Source organism: Arvicola amphibius, chromosome 6 (assembly GCF_903992535.2).
Source record: "Arvicola amphibius chromosome 6, mArvAmp1.2, whole genome shotgun sequence".
Classification (NCBI taxonomy): domain Eukaryota; kingdom Metazoa; phylum Chordata; class Mammalia; order Rodentia; family Cricetidae; genus Arvicola; species Arvicola amphibius.
The window spans coordinates 52,136,335-52,161,532 of NC_052052.2; the positions used below are offsets into that span (position 1 = coordinate 52,136,335).

The 25,198-nt window shown below is 39.9% G+C and overlaps 1 protein-coding gene across 5 annotated transcripts in view; it reads left to right on the top strand.

Annotated features, from left to right (window-relative positions):
- Positions 1-851: 851 nt before the first annotated feature.
- Mysm1 (Myb like, SWIRM and MPN domains 1) overlaps positions 852-25,198 on the top strand; it is a 37,824-nt gene continuing 13,477 nt past the window's right edge. For all 5 annotated transcript variants that reach the window (XR_005285757.2, XM_038332983.2, XM_038332981.2 and 2 more), the window contains exons 1-11: positions 852-963; positions 5,144-5,219; positions 6,707-6,777; positions 8,950-9,027; positions 10,733-10,811; positions 13,351-13,449; positions 15,770-16,482; positions 19,538-19,668; positions 20,966-21,069; positions 22,387-22,464; positions 24,579-24,667. Coding sequence is in view for 4 of the 5 variants with exons in the window: in XM_038332983.2 (XP_038188911.1) it covers positions 902-963; positions 5,144-5,219; positions 6,707-6,777; positions 8,950-9,027; positions 10,733-10,811; positions 13,351-13,449; positions 15,770-16,482; positions 19,538-19,668; positions 20,966-21,069; positions 22,387-22,464; positions 24,579-24,667 (1,580 nt within the window). In the remaining variant the exon portion in view is untranslated. The remainder of the gene's footprint in view (positions 964-5,143; positions 5,220-6,706; positions 6,778-8,949; positions 9,028-10,732; positions 10,812-13,350; positions 13,450-15,769; positions 16,483-19,537; positions 19,669-20,965; positions 21,070-22,386; positions 22,465-24,578; positions 24,668-25,198) is intronic.

Below are 25,198 nucleotides of genomic sequence, written 5' to 3' on the forward strand. Positions count from 1 at the left end.
GCCGGGCACTCAATTTTACACTTCTTTCTCCATCTCTTGCCATCACACTCGCAAACGGAGGTGTGAAATAGGTCTACTTTACCAGTTCATTCAACATTTCCTGAGCTCCTACTATGTGTGAGACACCACGCTGAATGCTGACAGTGTGAGGGCCACCAGGCAGGCTTTGTCCTTAAGGAAGTCACTCTCCAATAGGTGAGAAGACTGAGCCAGAGAGTCTTAACTATATGGAAGACAGATTCTAAGGCAGAGAAATACATAGAGGTGGGATCTAATTTCTTGGAAAACCGTCAAGTTCTTTGCTTCACAGATTCCCAGGAATGGTTTGCATGTGACGAGCACTTAGGGCAGCGTTTAAAAAGCCAGTCTTCCTAGAGATATGCTTGGACAATCACATCAGCGTTCTGAGCCTGTTTCCTTATCCGTGACATAAAAATCCATGAAACCTGCACCTATTCCACTGGGTCATTCTAAGAATTCACTGTGGTGGGCGGAAGCATACGGGTAAGAGTGTGTGTGTGTGTGTGTGTGTGTGTGTGTGTCCGTCCGTCCGTCCGTCTGTCTTTGTCCGTGTAAACAGACAGAACCAGAGGCAATGGTTGTCACACGCACAGTTGACCAAACAAGGTCTCTAGTCCGAATGGAAAGAGACCTGCTGAGAGTAATCCCATGTAACACGTGAGAGAAGTGAGACACCCCAGTGTCCAGGGAACTGGACGGACACAGAGTAGAAAAGTCTGCGGGTGGCCGAGGGGTTCACAGCAAAAGCCCTGGAGCTTCCCCCGCCAGCGCCTTTACCTCGGAAGCTCCGCCTCCCAGCGGCGCGCGCAGCACCAAGGCCCCGCCTCCGGCCCGCTGCATCTCGCGGGATCTCGTGAGTACGGCCGGGTCAGGTGCAGTCATGGAGGCAGAGGAGGCGGATGTGGATGTGGAAGGGGATGTGCTGGCCGCTGCACAGCCGGGGTGAGGCGCTGAGATGGGTGCTGCGGACCGGGCGGTGCTAGGCGAGGGCCGGACGTTGCGATCGCAGGGGCTGCGTGGACGCCGTCGGGACTCGGGCTGCTCCTGACCGGAAGTCGGCTGGGTCTGCGGATCGGGCGTGAACTGAGCGCCCCGACCCGACTGTTTTTAGTTGCTTCCCGGAATGCAGTGGCCGCGTTCCAGTTCGGATTCCTTCCTGCATTCGCTTTGTCTCGGGCTCCTCACAACGACTTGAACACGGGCGTCTGGTCCACAGGACCTGACTTCATAGGCGCTTAGTTCTGCGTCAGCAAGCGACCTTGGTCAAGTCGTTTGATTCCTTCTTCGCAGAGAAAGTTGTGAAAACTTGCGGAAAGGCAGTTTTCAAGAGGGTCCAGATTTTATAGTTGGACAGTTCTTGTTTTCCTTCTGCAGTCGCTCTTCCTGTTTACTGTCACTGTGACCCGGGTCAAGGCATTTGAGCCTCTGCTCGCTTACTTGGAAACCAAGAATCACGTGTCAATCATACTGTTGGAGCATTGATGAAATAATTGAGAAGGATGCTTTAGCATACTTAAGATGCCCGACAGTGTTCTTTACTGTCTTAGAGATAATACAGTGAAGATCCAGTGAGGGATGTTGTTAAACACCAGTGCCTGCAGGACGGGCAGTGTGGTTTTAAACTGAACCTGCTTTGACACCTTGCTTTAGGAGTAAAAATTATCCCTCCTTTTAAGTAATGGGAACCAGAATGAGAGCTAAGGTAGAAGCCAGAAGACCTGAGTTGTAAATGCAGCCAATTACATTATTCGTAACTTGACAGCAACTTCGTTCGAACTCTTTTGAACTATATGCTTTTACTAATATTGGTCTGTTTTTGGTCCATATAGTGGCTGGTATAATCCCTCTGACTGGAGAGCTGCTCAATTGTATAGAGTACTGGCTTCTCCTATGAGCTACCAAAATAAGGAGCATTTACACATGTCTTAAAGCATGATAATTATGTGAGGGGTAGTTAAGTTCATATGATTATTTTTCCCTGAAGCTCTTGCGGGGAGCCTGAGATAACAGCAATTCTTCACGCTGGTGTAATCATTCAGTCTTGAACAAATGCTTGTGAGTTTGTGGTTTTTAACTTTTGTAAGTCAGTGAGCTAAGGGAGCAGGGACAGTTGTTTGGAATTCACGAAGGAATGAGTTTGTCTCTGGTTCAGTCAGCATTACCTAAGAGCGTTGCCTCTATGCCTTTTTTCATAGGTTTATCTTAACTTTTCTGGTTGTATTTCGTTTTTCTCCCTTTTTCTTGTTGTACTGTTTTTTTTTGGCAAGGGTCTATTGGTGGCATTTGTAATGGTAACCTTATGTGTTAGGACTCAAACCTAGGACAAATGGCTGAGGTGCCCATTAACGTATTAAAGTGGCCAGGGCTGCTAGAACCTCCCAGCATCCCTAAGTCCTTACCTGTTAACAGGGTATAGGTATGGCTGGCATACCCTGTGCCATACCCTAAGTTTCTCCAGCCCTGGGCCTGGACTTCCCTGACCCCAAATACCCTTCCCTATATAATCCAGCCATTTTGGCCAACTGGCCCTTTTGGTCTAACCTTTGCTCTCTTGGTCAGTCTCTTGGTCCAGGCCACCCCTCTTGGTCAGTGGCTCCTCTCCCTTCTCCCCTTCATCTCCTCCCATGGCTCTACTCGGGGTCATGTTCACTCTGGACTCTCCCAGATGTCCCTGCCTCTGCCCATACTCTCCCTTTTCTCTACAGTAGACTTTCTCCTCCACCGTACCTAGGAACAGTTATGTTCTTCCTTTTTTGTTTATTTTTCCTCATTGATCATGCAAGCAGGATTATGAAGATTCCTGATGTTAGCCTCTGCCTAAGGAGCGCCATTGATGTTATTATTACCTGTGCCCTGTGATGCTGGAGTTAGAGTCATCTTGAATTGAGCATGACCGGTGCCCTTGAGGTGTGCTGTTACAGAGTACAGTACGTTTAAGGAGCTTGTGGGGATTAGTTTGAAACATACTGCTTTTAAGCACATGCTGAAAGCTAGGTACAAAAATGGAACACTGCATTTTGGTTTTCCTTCAACTGTTATTTCTTCTCATCTTCCTTTTCTGTGTGCTTTTAAAGACCTTGCTGGCGAAAGGTGTTTTTCATAAGACTTGTGCTCGCTGCCATACCTAGTGATGTCTCCAAGCCTGGCATCTCTCCTGGCTAAATTTCTGTGAGGCTCTTTTGCTGCCCTGCCATTCTGATACAGTTCCTTAAATTGCACCTATATTTGCTTTCCCCAATCTTTCGTTGACCTACCTCCCTGTGAGCTCCAGATCAGGACTCTAGTTTCTCTCACATGCAGTACCTCAGCAACCTCCCCTTTAAGACTGTCTCTGCTGTCCCTATTGCGTACATGGCAGCAGCATCCAGCCAGTCCCAGAGCACAGACCTGCACTCCCTCCCTTTTCTTTTGCCATTTTTTTACTCCCCCATCTGCTCAGTTTTTAAAGGCCCATTGGTATTAAGGATTATCCCAAACGACACTTCTTGCTCATACTGCTTTTTTTTTGTAGATAGGTTATTGCTGTGTTTCTCTAGTATTTTTATAATTCTCTACCACTATTCTTCTTAGTCCCTTTCCGTTCTAAAGTTAAGTCTTTTTTACATCCAAATCTGATTATTACCTTCAGTTTCCAATTGGTTTTAAGGTAAAGTTTTTGTTGTTGTTTGTTTGTTGTATTGTGTCATTTTGTTTTGTTTGAGCCAGGTTCTCATATAGCTCCGGCTGGCCTTGCTATGTATTAGATTCCTGATCCTCCTGCCTCTACCTCCTAAATGCTGGAATCACAATTAAGTATTACCATGCCTGGATAGTTTTGTGGTAAAGTATTTATTCCTTAACTGTTAGAGATCTCTGGTCCATTGCCCAGCCAACTGCCTCGTTTACTCATTCACTCAATTGCTGATTATATTCTGTTTGTCGCTCCCTGAGCATATATAGCAATGTGAAAATGAAATCCCTGCTGTCATAAAACTATTAATTCTTGTTGGGTGGAACAGACAGTAAACCTTATGTGTGTTTAGTAAATGGACAAGGGTGAAGGGAGATGATTGGATGGCTTGCCACTTTTATTCTCATGCACTGACTCAGTAAGGTCTTAAGGTGTGAAACCAAAGGGCCCTTAGAACAGAGAGTGGAAACAACGACAGAAAGGGGCAGGCTGAATTGTATCATTTGGACCACTAGAGAGATTGAAGTTTCGGGGCTAAGAGGAAAATGAAGCCTGGCAGATGTGAGAGGAAAGGTAATTTTAAGCTGAACCATGTAAAGGAGATTCAGGTAGGCGTTCAGATGCATACATCAGCGTGGGAATATGGCTAATCCTCACTGTAGTATACTGTGTGAAGAGATTTCTGCATAGGCCCACCCTTGAACTCTTGTTAGTCCTGGTTTGTGCAAAGGTTTCCTTCTACTGACACAGCCATAGAAGCCTTTATTAGTCTCTTTGAAATCACAGTTGACATGAGTTTAGAGCTGTTTGGTGTCAGTAGTTGAAATTGCTTTCAGTTCATAGAGTGTCTTATCACTGGGTTAGATCAGGAAAAAGGCATTAATTTCACTAGGAAACATAAATTTAATGTTTGCCTGTTGTGCGTTTGAAGTTGATTATGTCATACCTTGAGACCCTCCAAACCCAACTGTTCCGTCTTCTTGCAAGTGAAACACATATTGTACTTATTTCAGTGAAAAAATTACAGAATTAGTAAACTTTGATCTCTCATGGATACAGAAATCCTCTAAATCAAATTACTTTTAAATTAAATTGTTGCTAAATTCCTTCAATACTTTTTAAATTTAGTTCTTAACGTCTAGTTTTGTTTGTTTTTCATTTTGAAGGTGGTTGGGTTTGTGGCTTTGATAGTTTTAACAGATGTAGCTGGAGAGTTGTGTGCATGTGTTCACTTGTCTCTTGGCCTCAGCGTGCACTGGCTCTTGTGCTTGCATTATGGCTTCCCCTCACAGGTTCACAAGGTAGAGCAGGTACTGTTGCAGTGTTCCGCCTTTGGTAAGGAGGGGAAGGTGTTTGCTTAGCATCAACAACTGGCCAGCCCCTATCCTGTGTGAGTTATAGTTGTAAATGGATATAATATCGCTCTTCTATTAATTTTTATATTTATTACAGAAATGATGAAAACACAGCATCAGTCTTTCAAGATCACTATCTTGATTCAACATGGGGAAGGGAGAATGGCTGTCTTGTAAGTATGCTAATTCAGGTGACTTAACGCTGCACTTATTGCCCAAAGTGCCCCTTTTCCTTTCCTGAGTACTAATTCTCCACAATCCCATAGGTAGTATATGGAAACACTTCCTTTAAAAATAGAAAACCCATTTTCAACTCTGGAAAACCGATCTCTTGAGAAGTAAGTTCAGATCGAATTGATGAGGTATAAATCTCCCTCACTCGCCTCACACTTGTCAGCTTTGATTTCTGCAGGGGAAAGATGGGCATAACCACAGGGTCACGGCTTCATTAGCAGCAACTGCGCACTCGCCATGCCAGACAGGAGGGCAGAGTAAAGTGCTTCAAGGTAGATGTGACTTTGCTCTTAAGGAATCTATAGACAAAACAGGATCCTGGCAGTAAATAGGCAGACAAACCATTTGTAGATTAGGAAAGAAATAAGCAGTGTTGACTGAGGTTAGTAGAGTGGGGGAATACTTGAGGAAAAGCCAATAAAGGACGCTGAGAAGGTGGCATTTAAGTTAAAATATAATGGGGAAAGTGACTGGACAGACGAAGAGTTACAAAACCTGACATGCTCGGCAGAAGGAATAGCGAGTGTGGGAGCACTGGCTTATGCTCTTGGGTTTCAATTTTGTCTAACTGCGACATCATTGAAATATTTCTATAACTTTACACACTAGTGGGTTCATTTTTGTCAAATATGCTTTGGGTGCTGTGGTGAAGAAGAGTGGGGGAAGCAAGAGTAGAAACAGAGAGACTGGCTGGGAACCATTTGCAATAAGCCAAGCAAGGTTTTCGATAGTGGCTTGGTCCTGTGGGTTCCAGCAGGTGTAATTGAACCAGTCTGAACTAGATTTTAAAGGGAGAGCTCTAGGAGATTGCATGTGGAGATGGAAGAGAAACAAGAGAATCCATAGTGATTCTTGTCTGTTTAAGTGGTTGCTTGGCAAAGTTGGAAAGGTGGGTGGAAACAGGCGATACTGAGTTCTGTTTTGTATATGTTTCATTTGAAAAGCCAGGTAGACATTCAAAAGGTCTTGTGTGGGATGGTGCCTAGAATCGTCTGGAGTTTAAAGAGATAGGAGTTGAAATTCTGTAACCTTGAGACTTGAAATGAGTATGATCATTTACTTAGGGTATGACTGAGGAAAAACAGAATTCAGTTTTGGAAACAGGTTAAGTATTCCGCAAAATGCCTGAAGCCTAGGAGTTCTTTTGTGTATGGCAGCCATTATTACTGCTTACAGTTAAAGGGGCGTGAGCCTTGGAATCCAGCAGGCTTTTGTGTGAGCTTTCCTCTCTTCCATTCAAAATGCCACCAGGGCTGCAGATGCATCTGTGAACTGTTTGTACTGTCTCAGGGTGATTGTGAAAATCAATGTGTGGCTGTGTGCTCATTAGTGAGTTGTAGCTGTTATTGTTTATATCATGTATTTCACTCAACGAAGTAAGATAGCTTTTTAGGTAATGAAATATTCTATTCTTTCTTTTAAATAGCCGTGGACTCTGGATAGCACCATCAGTGACGAGAACAGAGCTGTCATTGAGAAAATGCTGTTGGAAGAAGAGTATCCTTCATCCATTATGAGAAAGTAAAGGTTTCAGGGTTAAAAAGTGAATCAGTGCAAACATTATAGAAGAGGACATAATGTAATTGCTAGATGACTACTTAGCAATTCGATTGTGTAATTTTATGTCACAATGTAGCATCTTTTACAGCTGCATCTGAGACTGACACAATGTTTTTGTTGTTAGCCATGTCCACATGTAGAGTGTACATATTGCATAGAAATGGTAAAATATTTAAGTCAGAACTCCAATTCCAAGCTTCCATTTTCAAAGTTATAAAAGCTAAAACTCAGAAATTCTTAGCTGTACAAGGCATATGTTTAGAACATGTGACCCTTTTCACATTATGCTCTGCAGTTTACAGACGTTATTTGAGAGGAATTATAAATGAGAAACAAAATAAATTCATTTCTGCCCCCACCCCCGGGGTGGGGGGGAGGTTAGGTCCTTATCTGTGACTCAGCCACTGACTGATTATTCTAATTGGTTTCAGTTTAACTTCGAGACTCAGATTTTTTATGTCAAATGAGAGGATATCAGTAATTTCAGTAAATCAGTAATTTCTGATTTTCTGGTTTTAAAGATTACTAACAAATAGTGGCTTTTAAAAAACTTTTTCATATGCTTTTTATGGCTATGTTCACTATTATTGTTATTATCGTTATTTATGTGTATATTTTTGTTTGCATGTATGTTTGTGAACTCTTGTGTTCCTGGTGCCTGTAGAGACCATAAGGTCAGATCTTCTGGAACTGGAGTTAAAGACAGTTGACAGACAGCGTCATGGGGGCGCTGGAATCAACTCGGGTCTTCTAGAAGAGCAGTTAGTGCTCTTTAATTGTTGAATCATCCCTCCAGCCCTCTCTGTCCACCATTTAATCCAGAACTTCTGATATTCCCAACTGCTCTGTTAATTTAAGAATGTTTTCTATATCTTTAATTGCCATTGGTTAGCCCCTTACACTGTAACTCTTCCTAAATATTGCCTAGACTATTTTTTTAATTAGAGGCACATTTAATCTCCAATGTCCTAATAGCTTCATTTAAAATAAAATAAATGAATTTTTATATCATATCTTTTTATAACATATTTAAACTGTCAGCTTATATGAAAACATTGTTTTTGGTGTGTGATAATATATACATGTGTGCAGAACCCAGAGGTTGACTTGAAGTCTTTTCTTTATTCCTTTTCCAAATGATTTTTCGAGGCAAGGATTCCTATGACCCAGAAGCTCACTGATTTGACTGGCTAGCTAGTCAAAAGCTCTAGGGATCCATCTGTGTCTGCCCCCTAGTGCTGGGGTTATATGTGCACAAACCACCACACCTAGCTTTCTACATGGATCCTAATTAGATTCTTATGATTGTATAGCAAGTACTGATTGAACCGTGTCTCTAGCCCCAAATGAAAACATCATTAGAGTTTCATACTAAGTGAATTCTTTGGAATTCACAGTACATTTTATTTTAGTGCTGCATCTCAATTAATGCTAGTTGTGTTCCAGATGCGTGATGCACATGTGTGACTAGTGGCCACCATATTGAACTCTGCAATTTTAGGTTATTGAACACTCAAGTGGTCACTTGTTTAGTTCCAGATGTAAAAACAGTAGCGTAAGAGTTAAACATAAGCGCTTAGACACTAAATACATTTTAGAGGATAAGGACCACCTTTATTATGTAGACATGTGGTTGATATTGGTTAAAGTTCAGACTTAGGGAACAGTTCTGTAGCAGGCTAGTCCCAGCGATGCTGAGGGGTGCTTCTTCATATTAGTGTGGAGAAGAATCCTGAACTCTTGGCTGTGACTTTTAAAACTACGAAAACAGCGGTTCCCATATTACCCTACAAAAAAATTCATCTATTTTACTATTCATATTTTAGAAAAGAAGAAGATTGAGCTACTTTGTCTCAGGCGTTTGTGGTAGAGAAGGAAGGGAAAGCAGCATTCCTGTGGTGCAGTGCAGGTGTTTTGTGTGTGTGTGTGTGTGTTATGTAATCGTTCATTCCTACAGGCAACATGTAAGCATGGACTTACAGCCCTGGGCAAGCTTCAAGAGGAATAGGTTTTGGTTACATTTAAATGTCTTTACCAATCAGCCTACTTGATAGTACATAAGAATTATATGACTTTAATATTGCTTAATTTTCCTTAATGTCTACATAGGTATTATTTGTCTAATAAATCACTTCCAGGAAAATTCTGGATTAATCAAAAGGACGATGATAAAAAACACACCAACAGGTAAAATCAGTTATATTACTATTAAAAGTTTTGAATTACAAATTTAGGAACTTCTTCACAAGCTTTCTGTTTTTTTTTTCATGTGCAGTCTGCAGAAAACAGCAAAAATTATGTATGTACCTATTTTTTTTTTTTTTTTTTTTTTTTTTGGTTTTTCGAGACAGGGTTTCTCTGTGGCTTTGGAGCCTGTCCTGGAACTAGCTCTTGTAGACCAGGCTGGTCTCAAACTCACGGAGATCCGCCTGCCTCTGCCTCCTGAGTGCTGGGATTAAAGGCGTGCGCCACTACCACCCGGCGTATGTACCTATTTTTATTTTAAAAACTTTTTTTAAAAAATGGAAATCCTTTTTACTTTTAAAATTATGTGTTCTCACTTGTGTTTCTGTGTGTGTGTGTGTGTGTGTGTGTGTGTGAGAGAGAGAGAGAGAGAGAGAGAGAGAGAGAGAGAGAGAGAGAGAGAGAGAGTGTGTGCAGGTGCCACCAGAGACCAGAGGTGTCAGATCCATTGGAGCTGGAGTAACGGGAAGTTGTTGCAGCCTGATAAGTGTGCTAGCAATTGAATACTGTAACTACTGAGCCATCTCTCCAGCCCCTTTAGACATTTTCAAATCATTTGAAAATTATAAGATTCTTTTTGGAGACAGGGTTTCTCTGTAGCTTTCGAGCCTGTCTTGGAACTAGCTCTTGTAGACCAGGCTAGCCTTGAACTCAGAGATCCGCCCACCTCTGCCTCCCCAGTGCTGGGATTAAAGGCGTGCACCCCCACCTCCCAGCTGAGAAAATTCTTAACAATTAGATATAGTCAGTAGAAAAGTCGTTTTAAAGGACAGGATATTATTTTGAAAGAGGGTTTTAACATATATGTTAGAATACATACTTTTATGCTGTCATTTATTTGCCAGAATTTTTTTAAAATGTCTTTCTGTCAGTAGTTTATCACAAAGTGAAGATATATTATGGATTGATTTGATTTCTTTTCTGTTTGATAGTTTAAAAATCATTATGTCGCGAAAAACAAAAAAAAAAACAAAAAAAAAAACAAAACAAAACAAAAAAAAAAATAAAAATCATTATGTACAATTTCATTTGGATCTGTGGCTTCTAAAATTTACCTACCAAAATTGGGCTGGGCATAGTTGTGTATACCTGTAATCCCAGTAGTTGGAAGGCAGAATCCGGATTTTCACAAGTTCAAGATATATATAGTTCTATATAGTGAGTTCTAGGCCAGCCAGGAGTACACAACAGCACCCTGTCTCAAAAACATTCTAGAAAAATTAAAGGTTTTACAAATATCCTTTCTTTTTAATTGGAAAAGGATGTCATTATTTAGCATTTATAAACTCGGGTTTGAGCATGAACAGACTTTGGCTTTTCTTTTTTGCTGTTCAAAGTGAAGTCAGTGGGAAGACTGGATGTTTTATGAAATTGGAGAGTTTCCTTAGTCTCCTTTATTTCTTGTGATACAGAATTTAATTCTTAGGGAATATATTAATGGCTGCTCTTTGTTTTCAGTCTGAGGCGGTCTCCTTGTACCAGAGAGACTTCCTTTGCTGCCTTTAGTGTAGCCCTCACTCCAACCCGATAGTATATTGTTTGGGGCATCAAAGGGTCACAGCATTAGGAAAGTTGAGAACCACTGGTCTGTAACCTTTAGCTGCATAAACATGGAATGTTTCATTTCAGTTTCTTTTTTTACCTTCAGGGTGCATTCTCCTACAAAACCAGCCAGTTATTCAGTAAAGTGGACAGTAGAAGAAAAAGAACTCTTTAAACAAGGACTGGTAAGTAGAGAAATTTTTAACGTACAGTAAAATTATTCTAGAAGCAAAAATCCCCACAACTTTCAATAGGACATAAGCTTAATTCTTTATTTTTTATTCAACTATCTAGCATTGTGCATAATCCACATTTTTTCAGTACATATATTTGAAGACCAAAAATACCTTTTGTATGACTGTTTCACTGAAATCTCTTAGAAGTTATGAAGTATTAAATATATGTATGTGATTCAAATACTAAAAATATAACATGGAGAAATGTTTAATAAAATGACCATTAATTTTTAAACAATCAAAAGTAGGTTGTATATTTTCTAGGGTACATGTAACTTAAAATTATACCAAATTTAATTTTGAAAATGTATATACATTTATAGGTAGTGTATAATATTTATAGAACATTTGAATAAAATTGAATTATTAACATATACAAATCATGAGAAGTAAAATATGTTTGTATTTTTCTAGTCTGTAGCATGAGAGCTATGTATTAGAGTGTTTTAATATAAATACATAAACTCTCTAGAGGTTTTTTCCTTGTTTTTTTCTATACTGATATTAGTTATGTTTGCTTTTTTCCTGTTGTATGAGAATAAATTAACAAAATTAATTTTTGTTTTAATGATTTAAGAGTAACACCTAGCTAGTATTAACTGTAGAAATAGTTCTTTTTTTCAGTATTTTTCCCCTTTTCAGAGACTAAATATGCATATGCTCATATTTGCAAGTGGTTTGTGAACTTGATTCTGCTTTGTTGCCTTTAGTGATGGTTATGGGGACCCATTTGTGTGTTTAGAACTCACACTTACCTAAAGTTGATGAGTAATAAACCTCATTCTTGTTTCTGAGGTAATCGATTAGCTCTTCTTTGTTTATCCTTCTAGGGTTTTTTGGTCTGTATATAAGCAAATGAGAATTTACTTATATAGATGCATAGAAATGTGTACACAGTAAGGTATTTTAAACAGAATGTTTTCCTACAGAAGAAAATACTCTGATTTATTGGGCAATTGTTGTGCTGTGTTTCCCACTTTTATCAATGATATAGTTTCTCTCAGGCTTGGGCGAGGGAAGGCTTCATTCCGTCTGTTTCTTTAGCATGGGGCTATATCTTCACTGCACTTTGAAACTGGTGGATATTGCTGTGCTCCTCTTGCTAGTGTCACCTTTCATTTTCTTAGTGTTCAACCCTGTCATCTCAAAAGATCTCAATTTATCCAGGTCCCTACTGTCTCTAAGTGCATTTTATGGTAACAAGTCATTGACCTTCACTCTGCAGAAAAAAGAATTGATTCTTCACTGAGTTAATACTAGCTAGGTGTTGCTCTTAAATTTTTCCCAGAAGTACTTTGAGTTTTAATGTATCACCCATGTGAATGACAGAAATAAGTGTGTAAATGAAGCTTTATCATTTGGGTCAGATCTTTAAAGATATTTTACCTTAAAGTGTGACTTTAAAGTATTTACTTTAAAGGTATGACTACCTGGTCTATAGATCTGAGTCTGGGAGGTTTTTCTGGGTTATATTTTGTTTTTGGTTTTTTTTTTTTTTTTCATTTTTTTTCATGGTTTTAAGAATTCTAAAAAAGTGGGTGGTGTGTTGTTGATCTACTGTAGGAATATCATCTTGTGTTGTGAAGATTTACTTACTAAATAAGGTTTAGACTTGGTGTGTAAATATCTATCATATATCTAGAATTGTGTATTTTCTCTTTTGGACATGAAATCTCCATGGGAACGCCCAGCGTGTGATGTTGTAAGAGGCCACTTGTTTGTTCCCAGCTGCTCGGCCCTGAAATAATCACTCAGAAACTATATCAATTAAATCTCTGCTTTGCCTATTAGCTCTAGTTTCCTATTGGCTAGCTCTTAACTTAACCCATTAGCATCTTAATTTAACCCATTTCTATTAATCTGTGTATTGCCAAGTGGCTATGGCTTACTGGCAAGGTTCTGGCTCATCTGTTTCTAGCAGTGGCTACATGGCATCTCTCTGACTCCGCCTTCTTTCTCCCAGCACTCATTTTAGTTCCCCTCCCCCTACTAGCTCTACTCTTCTGCCCTATCACAAGCCAAGACAGTTTCTTTATTAACCAATGATATTCACAGCATACAGAGGGGAATCCCACATTAGTGTGGCACAGCCTTTGGCCCCAGAAGGGAGCATTGGTGTGGGTCTACTTCATCTGTCACTGAACCATGAAAGTCACTGTTTGTCTACCCTCGTTTCACTGTATACTCAGTGTAGAGTGTTTGCTCTAGGATACATAAGAGGTATTGTAGAGGGTAAAGTCTGAGTTTAAAGTGCAATTAATGTGAAATGAGTCCAGTTGATTCTTTAAGAAAAAGTTAAATGTCCCCTACCTCCCTTCTGGGCTATTGTAAGTCATTTTGTTTAATTTTCAGAATTCTAGAATCAAAGAAATATGGGCTTTGATTTTTAAGGGCATAGTCTAATAGGTTGGGTTTCATTTTGTGGTAACTGTTTGAAATATTACTAAATAAGGTACTCCAAAGCAGATTGTTTCCATTTTGATAACAGGCTAAATTTGGCCGAAGGTGGACCAAAATCGCAACACTAGTTCAGAGTCGCACAGTTTTACAAGTGAAGACTTACGCCAGACAGTACTTCAAAAATCAGGTAAGCGGAGTGCAGATATCCTGAGTGGGAATAACATTTTGGATAAAGTTACTCAATACAGACAGTAAGTATAGTCTGGATTGTTTTTGTTTTGGTTTTTTTTTGGGGGGGGGGTTGTTTTTTGTTGTTGTTTTTGAGACAGGATCTTACTATATAGCCCCAGCTGGCCTAGAACAGTATGACAGTCATCCCGAATGCCGAGGTTGTAGGCATGCATCATCAGCTCCAGCTTAGTAGTCTTATTGTTAGGACTTTCTTACCTAATGTAGTTTATACGTATATAAGTGTTTTGGCTCTTGAAAAAAATGGCTTATTTCATGTGCTCTGTGGCAAGAGTGTGGAGGTCAGAGGACATGGTGGGAATAAGTTCTTCCTTCATGTGGGCACTGCAGATTGAACTCATGGTGTCGAGCTTGGCTTACCCACCAAGTCCTCTGTCTGGCTCAGTGGTTTGCTTGTTTGCTTGCTTGATTTTTTTTTTTTTTAAAAAACACTTTGGAGCAGCCATGTGCTATCTGCAGCTGACGAGGGGTGACTCGGATTGAAGCTCCACATACTAGTAGCTGAGGTGTGTGGTGCAGGGCTCCAGCACCTCTTTGTTGTTCTGAGGCCGCTGTTGAGTGGATGCAGACCTTAAACAGGAGAGCAGCTGTTTGTACGCTCTTCAAAGCAAACAGTGTTCCTGAGAGGAAATGTGAAGCAGCCCAACATTTCCTCTGGGAAATGCACATTATTTTATAAATATTTGTGCTGTAGAAGAAACTTGTGGAAATTTTTGGAATTTAGGGGATATAAATGCTACCTAACATGGTTATAAAATTTGTCTAAAAACAGAAGAGTTATTATCAAGAACTGTCTGAAAATCTAATAAGCTTTTTCAGAAGTAGTCATGATCTAGTTCTTAATTTTTCAAATAATTTGTTCTATATTTAGCTGTGTATATATTTTTTAAATTAGGATTTTTTTTTATTTTATATGTATGGGTGTTTTGCCTTCGTGTGTGTGTGTGTGTGAGTGTGAGTGTGTGTGTGTGTGCGCGTGCACCACAGACTATACAGTGCCCACAAAGCCCAGAAGAGGTAGGGCATTGGATCCTCTAACTGGAGTTACAAATGGCTGTGAGCCTCCATTTCCATGTGAGTTCTGGAAACCGGTCCTGGGTCCTCTAGAAAAGCAGCCCGTATTCTTTAACTGCTGAGCCAGCTCTCCAGCCCCAGTTGTGTTGGTTTGATACTTAGAATTTCTAACTGTGCTTATTTGAGATCTAGGAGCATAATAATATTTGGAAGTGCAGTAAGCGAGATTTTTTTCTAATGTAAATACTAGGTGTGCTTTATTCAGTATAGCAAAAAAAATTGGATTCAGCCTTGTTGTCTACCACCAGATGACTGGATAGTGAAACGTGTGTGTGTGTGTGTGTGTGTGTGTGTGTGAGAGAGAGAGAGAGAGAGGGGGGGGGGGAGAATACTGTGAGAGAGAATACTATCCAGGTTTAAAGATAAGTGAAATTACAAAATTCATAGGAAGATGATAGACTTAGAATGTATGTATAATATTAAGCAAAATCACGCTATCTCAGAAAGACAAAAAATGTGTCCTTTCTCATGTGTAAGATCTTGTCAGATATATGTGTGTGTGACATATATATATACACACACATATATATATATGCAAATGTATGCATGGATGAAGTATACGATGTTAAAAAGAACACAAGAGAGGCTAACTATTAGGGATGAGATCAGACTGAATGAAGGTGATGGACATGTTGTATGAAAGAGGATATAAAGTTACTGCCAGTTACTGCCAGGCAGTGGTGGCATACACTTTCAATCCCAACACTCAGGAGGCAAAGGCAGGCAGATCTTTTGAGTTCTCTGAGTTCTGAGTTTGAGGCCAGCCTGGATTGAGTGCCTGGACAGCAGGGCTTTACAGAGAAACCTTGTCTTAAAACACCAAAACAAACAAACAAAAAACTAATTGCTTTTCGTGTTCTTACTTTGTCAAGGAGGTTTCCTTTTTGGTGGTGGATGGGTGCATAAAAATGCATTCATTAGTGAAAGTGTAAGATCCTTCGTGAAGCTCCGCAGCTTCAGAATGGCTCTTCTCACTAGATAGTGGTATAAGATCCTCCGTGAAGCTCCGCAGCTTCAGAATGGCTTCTCACTGGATAGTGGTATAAGATTTTTAAAAGCAAGTGGAAATATGATGGCTGTTAACATACACTTAGTTGAAAAAATATGTTACCTAATTTTTTTGTGTAAGGTGGTTAAACTTCAAGTCTTAATATTATGTGGATGCTACTTTGATTCTTAATCAGGTAAAGTGGGGTGTGGAGAAAGGAACGCCAGCTCAGAAGAGCAGCAGTGATCTTCAGGTGAAATCCAAAGACGAGAGGACGAAGGGGCGGGCAGCATCGTGTTTGAGGGGGCGTGCTGATCCTAACTTGAATGCTGTAAAAATTGAAAAGTTATCTGATGATGAAGACGTAGACATCACAGATGAACTGGATGAGCTGACTTCTCAGACACCAGAAAAGAATTCTGGCAGTCATCTTACTTTAGACATTCCTAATAGTAAAATTTATGAAGCCGACCATGGAGAATTCATATGCTCAGAAGGCCCCTTAGCTAAATCTTCCCGGGAGTATCTTCAGAACGTGAAACCAAGTGAAGCAGAAGCATGTTCAAGCTCAGAAATTACATCGTGGGCTATAAGACAGACCAGTAATGGCAAAAACTCAGTTGAATTAAGTGAGAAGAACAATAGGCTGGCTCAAGGCTACGATGTGCAAGATGGGGAAGAAGTAACAGGTGAAGCCAAGCCCTCACCCTCTCCAGAGTCCTGCGAGAGTCGGCAGGTAGAGGACAGCCATGAGGGAGAAGAGCTTAAGCCACCAGAGCACGAAGTGGAAATCGATAGGAATGTCATTCAAGAAGAAGAAAAGCAAGCAATTCCTGAGTTTTTTGAGGGGCGCCAAACTAAAACACCAGAACGCTATTTGAAAATTAGAAACTACATTTTGGATCAGTGGTAAGAATTACATTGTACATGTTCTAAAAACTTGATATGTTGAAGTATATTAAACCAAAAGATCTCAGTCCTTATTAACCTAAATACACTGAAAGTACCTAGACTTTCATGGTAGCTTATTAAACCTCCTTTACGCACCCAGAGTTGATATTAATGTTTTAGAGCACTTTCCAATTCTTTGGGTGGGGATTCTGTGTTGTCCTATTTTTCTCCTAATTTTCTCTTCTACTAAGGGTTATCCTGTCCTGTTGCAATAGCTTTCTGCTAGGACCTAGAAATGCTACCGAAGATTAACATTGACCTTATTAATAGCTCTCCTTTCACTCACATAATGTTAATTTACATGGCTTTTAAAGAGAGCCATATTATAAACAAAGTGCTTTTGCACTGATGAACAAAAATGTTCTTGCACTGGTGAATGTGCCAAAGAAACATCTTATGCTAAGGATGTCATGAGAGTAAGGAGTCCTTAAGAGAAACAGTTGACATTTCCCTGGTGCTTTGTGGTTTACAGAAAGCTGCAATGTATCTTCTCATCTGAGTCTTCACAACAGGCCTGTGAAATAGGCAGTGGGATCTTTGCTGTTTGAAACAGACTAGCACAGTCTCAGAGAGAGGTTTAGGGTGCCTGCCTTTGATCTTTCAGCCAGCCACTGACCCATGAAAGGTATCAGTCCGGCTCACTCTTCTGTCACTCCACGTTGCCTAGCTGACAGTTTGTAAATGCTAATTCAATTGCATCTCTATTCATACCTGGTTTGCGTTTTGGAAATTAAAGGGTGGATTGCCAAAATTGAAGGCCCTCAAAATAGTTTCTACCTCAGAAATGTCATGACTTGTACATACTTAATGTTATTTTAAACAAATTTTATTTGTCACATTGAATTTTGGATGTTAAGTTAGTAGAATAAGGTACATAGGTAGTGTAAATTTTATGGCAGTAGTTTCCTATTAGTACACAAAGCCTATTTGATATCACTGTTTAAATGACCTTATAGAAAAGTGTAAAAGCAAAAGAAATATTTTTAAAGAGAAAAGCATAAAGTACAAAACAGAACACAGGTAACACTTAAACAAGGGAAAGGGAAAGTCTGGAAATCAAGAGACCTGCTCATCCTTTCTTTTCCATGAGAGCAGATACGATTGGTTTTATTTAGGGTAAGTTTTTATTAAGGTGTTAACCAGCTGTTAACACCATTGTTCTATCACATGCCATACTTTGTATTTAAATTGTCTTCAGTTTGCTTGGCTGTCTTTACAGATGAGAAAATGAGGTTCACGGATGATGAGAACAGGGTTCCAGGTCGCACTAGGGGTTGATCCAGTGTTTAAGAGCCGTAACTCCAGCCGTATCTTCTTTTCCTTCAGAGCATACAGCGCTGCCCTCTGACTCCTTAGGTCTGCTCAGGGAAGGGGAGGTTTCTGGTCGTGCTCCCCCTGCTCTGGCAGCCTGTGTTTATCTTTGTCTTGCACATGGCGCCCTGAGAAGGCCCCAGTCTTGTCAGTTGTCTTCTACCCGGACCCCTCAGGAGTACAGGCAGCGTGAAGACAGCTCTGTCTGTCTTATTCATTGAGTCCCCAGCGCTTACGGCAGCGCTTAGAATATCTTAGGCATCTCAGGTGTTACGGGAAGAAGATTGAATGTCTTTGGTGAACAGAAACATTTATGGTCTAAGCTATGGGCAAGGCTGTTGAGTTTCTTGCAGAGCCTTTTGGTTAGAGAAGACAGGTGTAGACTAAGCCAGTTTTCAGGCTCCTGTCATTTTCGATTAGCTGCATTCTTCCCTATTTTCATGTCATATTCATATAGTTTGCTTTTCTTTCATTGAACACTGGAATTTCAGCTTTTCTGTAGACGTTACAATATTCTCTGTCACAGTTATTTTCATATTCTATGTACTTCATTGTCTGGGAGTCCTTCCCTAAGCACCCTTGCTAATAACATAGTCTGTGCCTGCTTGTTACCCTGTATCCATCCACCCACTTAGGCTTCTTTCTCTTTATAGCGCTGTTATCTAGTAATGTAATATATATTATTCCTTTATGTATTGATAGCCATTATTGAAATTTAAGATCTTTGAAAATAGGAACTTTGTATTATTCACCTCAAACCCTTGTTCTTAGAGAGGTGTCTGGGACATGGGATACAAGTACTTATAGAATGAAATGTGACCAAGTGGTGTCTGTGCTGTCACTTAGCACCTGGGTCACTGTCTGCGTCTTGATCCTATCACTCCCTTGAGTAAGTAGGTGTTGTAGTTATTCCGGCCAGCTTGTTTGCTCCCTTCTAAGATGGGACTGGTAAAACCTTTCTTTTAGAATTGTGAAGGTTGAGCATGTATACCTAACAGTGCAGCATTTGGCATAATCAGTAATTGATTTCTACTTTTGTAAAGTCTGTTCCTGTTAAATTTTATATTATGCTTTCTAACATAGTACATTAAGCAAATATATGATTATTATATGAATCTTTAGTTTCATTGGGAGTTTTTAATCCCTTTGGAAATCCCTAGAATACTTACATCTGCTTTCCTTTGAGACTAAGTGCTTACAATTAAAAGTGAATATGCAATATTTAAAACTTTTTGAGAGAGTTAGTAATTAACAGCATTGGCAAAGCTGGGAAAGCCTTGGGAACAGTTGCCTAGCAGCATGAGACTAGTACCATAAAAAAAGGAAGATTAGGGGGACTGTCTTAGTACTAAATCTTAATTCCCAAAGTGCTCTTTTATTCACAGATGTAGATGTGAATCTGGTTCTGTACAAAATAAGTTGCTAATTTCAAGGTTGGGGGATACCTGGGATCAATGGTGCTTAGTATTGGGGGAAGAATATTTGTAACACAGTCACACTTACAGGTACTTGTAAGTTGTTGCATCATTTAAAGATATTTAACTTGTGAAAAAAAGGACACTTGGGTATTTATTTGTACACAATTAGGCATTAAGCGAAGGTAAAAACTTAAGATATTTCATATATTAAAAGTTTTCCCCAGAAATCCCTTTTTAAATGTTTCTGTTCATCCAAAATAATTGTACTTCCATCTTTTAATTAGGGAAATATGCAAACCGAAATACTTAAATAAGACCTCAGTACGTCCTGGCCTGAAGAACTGTGGGGATGTTAATTGTATTGGACGGATTCATACATACCTCGAGTTGATAGGAGCAATCAATTTTGGATGTGGTAAAAATAAAAACCCAACAACATCTTTTACTTGGCATTTTTTTATCCTTATAGCACCCATTAATTTTTATGATGGTTCAAATTCAAGTAGACTTAAGTATTTGGAATTCAGAGAAAGACTGTAACATTATGAAATAAGTGTATCGTTAAGACTTGATGTTAAACAGATTTCTGCTAATTAAACTGTTTCCCTGTGAAGATACAATTTTAAAGAAATATTTTATCTACATAATGGAAATAATTTAACAAAGAGTTCTTTGTCAAGTAAAAGTAAATAATTTAAGAGAAATCTAAGGGTAGTCTACTTACTTTAAAAAGATGCAGCTTGAGAGCAGCGTGGCTGTTGAAAAGGTTTAGATGTTGGGGCATTTTTTCTGCACATATTCTAAGATCCAACATAATCTGAAATATGAAGTGTTACTCACCCTGTACCATATTCCTGCTAGAGATGCTTTCTAGCAGTGATTAGATAAAGGCAGTAACTTATGAACCGATATATTTAGTTATAATAAAAGCACAAAAGTATTTGAACAAGGCTGGTGAGGTGCCTCAGTGGCATTTGCCCCTAAGCCTGAGACTTGAGTTTGATCACTGGGATCTGCTTGATAGGAGAGACCCAACCCCACAAGTTGTCTTGTGACTTAGGCATGCACACACGTGTACATATGCACACAGTTGTTTTTTATTAGTGGAAGTCTTTCACTCTTGATTTTTCTGATTCAAAGTTGATGAGTATGCATATGTCAGAATGAATTCTTTCCGATCACTGACTTGGTACGGTAGAGCTCTGAAGAAAGCTAATGGTGATGGGTGTAGGCAGTGATAAGGAGCCAGGGCCTTACCACCCCTGTTTTGGAGGTGAGCTAGAGATCTCAGCAGGAAGCCTCTGACAGGTGATTTCACTTTTGTATTGAGAATGGACAGTCTGCCTTAGGGTTACTCTTCCACATTGTGGCATTGGTGCCCCAAGCTCTGTGTAGATGCCAGTCATTTGAGAAGCTAAGCTATTGTAGCTGCAGCCACAGAGATGACATGTTTTCTGTACTAAACTGCCATGGTCAGCAAAGTGGGCTCAGTACTCATTTAACCAGAAGTTATACGAGTTACTTATTTCTTTATAATGGCTTTTATTGAGCTGCATTAACAGCATTATTTGTTTGAGAACTAAGTGGCACATGAAATGTATGATTGTGGGATAAGAATCATGGAGCTCAGCTGTAGTCAGAATAGTATATCTTCTTGTTTCAACCGATTTCACAGAATAATAGATCGTTCTATCTTTCCTGAATTCCAACAGAGCAGGCAATATATAACAGGCCACAGCCGGTCGATAGAGTACGAGTGAGTGACAGGACAGATGCAGAAGCGGCCTACCAGCTTGCCTGGCGCCTGCAGTCTATGGTAAGCAGCTGTTTTACTAAAGAGATGGCCTCTGAGTGGAAGAACATGTTTTCTCTTGTGTTTCACCTTAGCTAGTTAATTTTCTGGCTTCTATTGACAAAAATCAACCAAACTGGAAAACCCTTCAAGTTCACTGCCAGAGTCTATAGAAACATCTTCTACTAAAGTAGCCATGGGCTATTTGGTTTTGATTTATAAACCTAACATGTTAGGTGCTAGAGAGATGGCCTAGAGTACATGTTGCTCTTGCAGAGGACCCACGTTCAGCTCCCAGGACACATATCATGCAGACCACAAGCATCTGTAACTCCAGTTCCAGAGGAACTGACATCCTGTACTGGCCTCCCGGGCATCTGACATGCATGTAGTACACAGACACACATGAAGGCAAAACACACATAACATTAAGAAAACATAAAAACAAACACAGCGACACACACCAGCTGAGTGTGGTGGCACATGCATTTAACCTCAGCACTGAGAAGGTAGAGGCAGGCAGATCTCAGGGAGTTCAAGACCAGTCTGATCTCCACAGTGAGACCCTGTCTCAAAAACAACAGTTATCCAGTAAGTATTCTATAAGGCAAAATGTAATAAGTTCTCATTCACATGGCAGTGGTGACAGGTAAAATAAGTCTCGGACTGTTTTGGCTGTGGACCATTTCTATCTGAATTTGCTGTCTTCAGGAAGGTTATTTTAAAGTGACTCTTTGGAGATCGTGCAAGTCACACACCTCTTTGGCAGCTGGTCCATTTTAAACACCTCAGATGCGAGGTTTGCAAAACTAGTTGAGTCACAGGTGCCATGCGTTTTGTAGTCTTTTACTGTTTGAATTAACTTGGCAATGGCCTTTCTAAATCTGGGGTAGTCGCTTTGCTTCTATTTTCACTATATCTTTTGCTGTGTGTTCCTTTCTACCACAGATAATTAGAAGCAAATCTGTTTTCTTGGTGCTTGATTCTAGTCTTCACAGTATTTTTTTCCTGGTATTTCAGCTCCTAAGTGGTAATAGAAAGGAAGATAAAGTAAAATGCAGAGTCATCAGTACCATGTGTTTAAAGTGGTACCTCGATGCCCCCACTTAGCTCTCACCCTGCTAGCTGCTGCTAGTGCCCACAAGAAGTTGGTTGAGTATCTCTAAGCAGAGAACTGACTTAGCTGTGATCAGCAGAATACAGTTTAGTGAGTTGATGATCAGACATTAAAATACTCAGGTAATAGAGATTTAGATAGTTAGTATTTAAGTTTTGTGTGTTTGTGTGCTGAGGAGTTTGTGAGTTTTGTTACATTTTGCCTTTATTTTTTTCTTAATATAGCGTACAAGAAGACGTAGGGTCCGAGACCCATGGGGAAATTGGTGTGATGCAAAAGACTTAGAAGGGCAAACATTTGAGGTAATTTTGACCTTATTTGTGGCTTGTCCTTGAAAACTTGTTTGCCTCATTATTTTAATTCCCGTATATTATACTAATTTTATTGTTGAAGTGTGTGTGCTGTTCCCTCGTCAGTTTATTGAAAAGTTTCCATTAACCAAATCAGAGGTATCTGTAATACAGTTAAATAGGAGTCTGACTTGCCCTCAGACTTTCGATTCTTTATCTCTATACCATTATCTAAATCAAGAATAAGTGCCAGACTAAGGAGTTGGTATGCTCTATTCATTTCATTAAATGATGTTCCTTTGAATGATGTTTGTGAAACCATTAAAATAGTGTTCTAAACTTTAGGCATACTTAATTATATATGTAGAAGTGTTATTTCTATAGAAATTGGGACCCTGAAAAGAAACATAGGCAACAAATAAATATGCACACATGCACATATGTGTTTACATATAGGATTTGTTGTAGATAATTAGTGTAGTAGAGTGAAAAGAAGGTATAAATATATTTTTATTCGCTTTGTTGTCTCAAGTAGCTACTTAACTGCACTAAATCTCAAATTTTAATTTATGAAGTATGAATGATACCTCTCTTCTTGTGCCCAGAGTCTGGACCACCAAAAACCACCAAGAGACCACATCTGATGCAAAAGCAAAGAGTCTTTAAAATTACAAGTTAACTTGGGTACTCCATCTGTCTGACACAGCAGGTGGAGTAGGAGAGACCCCAAACCACAGTGGGGCAGGGCATTTGTTGGGGGTAATTAAGCGGTTGTTGGGGAGGATTCTGGGGGATCTTTTCAGAATTGGCACACCTTCAGACTCAGGGAAGGTGTCCTAAGTTAATTGGTTAGCTGCAGCTGCGGAAAGATTTCTGTACCTGGAAGCCATGGGGAGTGAGGTGGCTCCTGCATTCTACCATTATCAGCAGAGCTAGCCAGAGCCACCAGCTAACTTCTGATTGGTTCTGCCATAAGGAGGATATCTGGCAGTTTCTTCCCCATAATTAGGGCAAGGTCGGGGGCTCAGCACATTCTGCTGAGTCAGGGGCCTGCATCTTGCTGGTCTTTTCTGCAGCCTGTTGTGACTGCCAAAGTGGGGGCTGGGTGAGGGTCTGGGCCCTTCATCCTGAAAGGATTTTTAAAAAATGAGATGAAGTATATTAAGGTCCTAGTGTTAGTCATTAAGTAAGCCTGCCTAGACAAGGTACTCAATAAATGTTACCTTTCTCATGCTCCTTCCCCCACTTTCCTGTCTCTCAGCTTACACCTAGTCCTCTTGTTGGCATATTGATAAGTAATGCATGGTTCCTTCCATAAGGTTGGTCTAAGGATATGAGGTACTCCCCAAGAGTGTGATGAGGAAAGAGTTTGAACCAAAGGATCAGGAGAAGAAGCATCTCAAAATGTAGATGGAAGCATTCTAGGCTGAGGGAGTTGCACAAGCAAAGGTACAGATACAGGAAAATCTTACTGTTCTGGGAAAGGTGCATAGTCTGTTAAATTAGAGTGGTAGGGGTGGTAGTAGAAATGACTAGATCGTGAACATTAGCCTGTGTAACTTCACAGTACACCATGACAGTAATTGCTGCTGCTGTTATTTGTTTCCTAAAGAAGAGCTCAGCAGTGGTCTCTTGGCTGATAAGGAGCAGAACCTACATTTCCGCTCCAGAATTTTATGATGTTGGGGCATCTCACTCCCACTGTGCCAGAGATGAAACCAGGGCCTCATGCATGTTAGACAAATTACTACTTTATCACCAGTCTCCACCCTCAGCCGTTGAAATCTGCATTCTTGATCATTACACGGTGCTGTCTTAAGTTGTAAAAGAAAAGTTAGCCACCTGAGCCCTGGAAACTAGAAGTGAGAAATAAAGATTTGAAGGCTTTTGAAACTCAAGGACTTGATACCCTTGATTGAAATGGGCAAGTCAGGAGAAGAAACACATTTTCATTTTGATAAGGCTATATATTTTGGCATAATTTTAAAAGTTATGGCCTGGTATTTATCAGTAGTAAGGAAGCAATGCATACCAACTTGATCGGTCTTGCTCTCACATGTCCTTAACTGTTTGATTTCTTCTGCATGAGTAGCTGATGAACTCTTTGATTGGCTGTTTTGTTTTAGCATCTCTCTGCAGAAGAGTTGGCAAAAAGAAGAGAAGAGGAAAAGTGCAAACCTGTTAAGTCTTCAAAAGTTTCAAAACTACCAAAAAGGTACAGTGTTGTATAATGTATTTTCTTAACACACATGGTTAAGAAATACGTGCAGAAATAACCAGTAGCTTTGGTAGATGCTTTGTATACAATGTACATGGAGGTGACCAGGCATGGTGGCGCATGCCTTTAATCCCAGCACTTGGGAGACAGAGGCAGGCGAATTTTTTTTTAGTTCGAGGCCAACCTGGTCTACAAAGCGAGTTCCAGAACAGCTAAAGATACACAGAGAAACCTTGTCTTGGGGAAAAAAAAAAAAAAAAACAAAAAACAAGAAAAAAGTAAATTTTAATTTGTAGAATTGTCTGAGTACATTGGATTCCTTGGTTTTCTAGGCATCTTGCTTTGGCCTTTCACTTCACTTCTCAAAGCAAGATATTAAGAAATGCTGTTGTAGCATGAATAATAAAATCCCAGAGACAGCTATCTGGATTCAGATTTTTCTGAAAATCAGAAAAACAAAGACCTCAGACCAATGAGATGCTATCCTCACGAATCCTGAAGACTGCACACTCGACTGAGTGTCTCCTC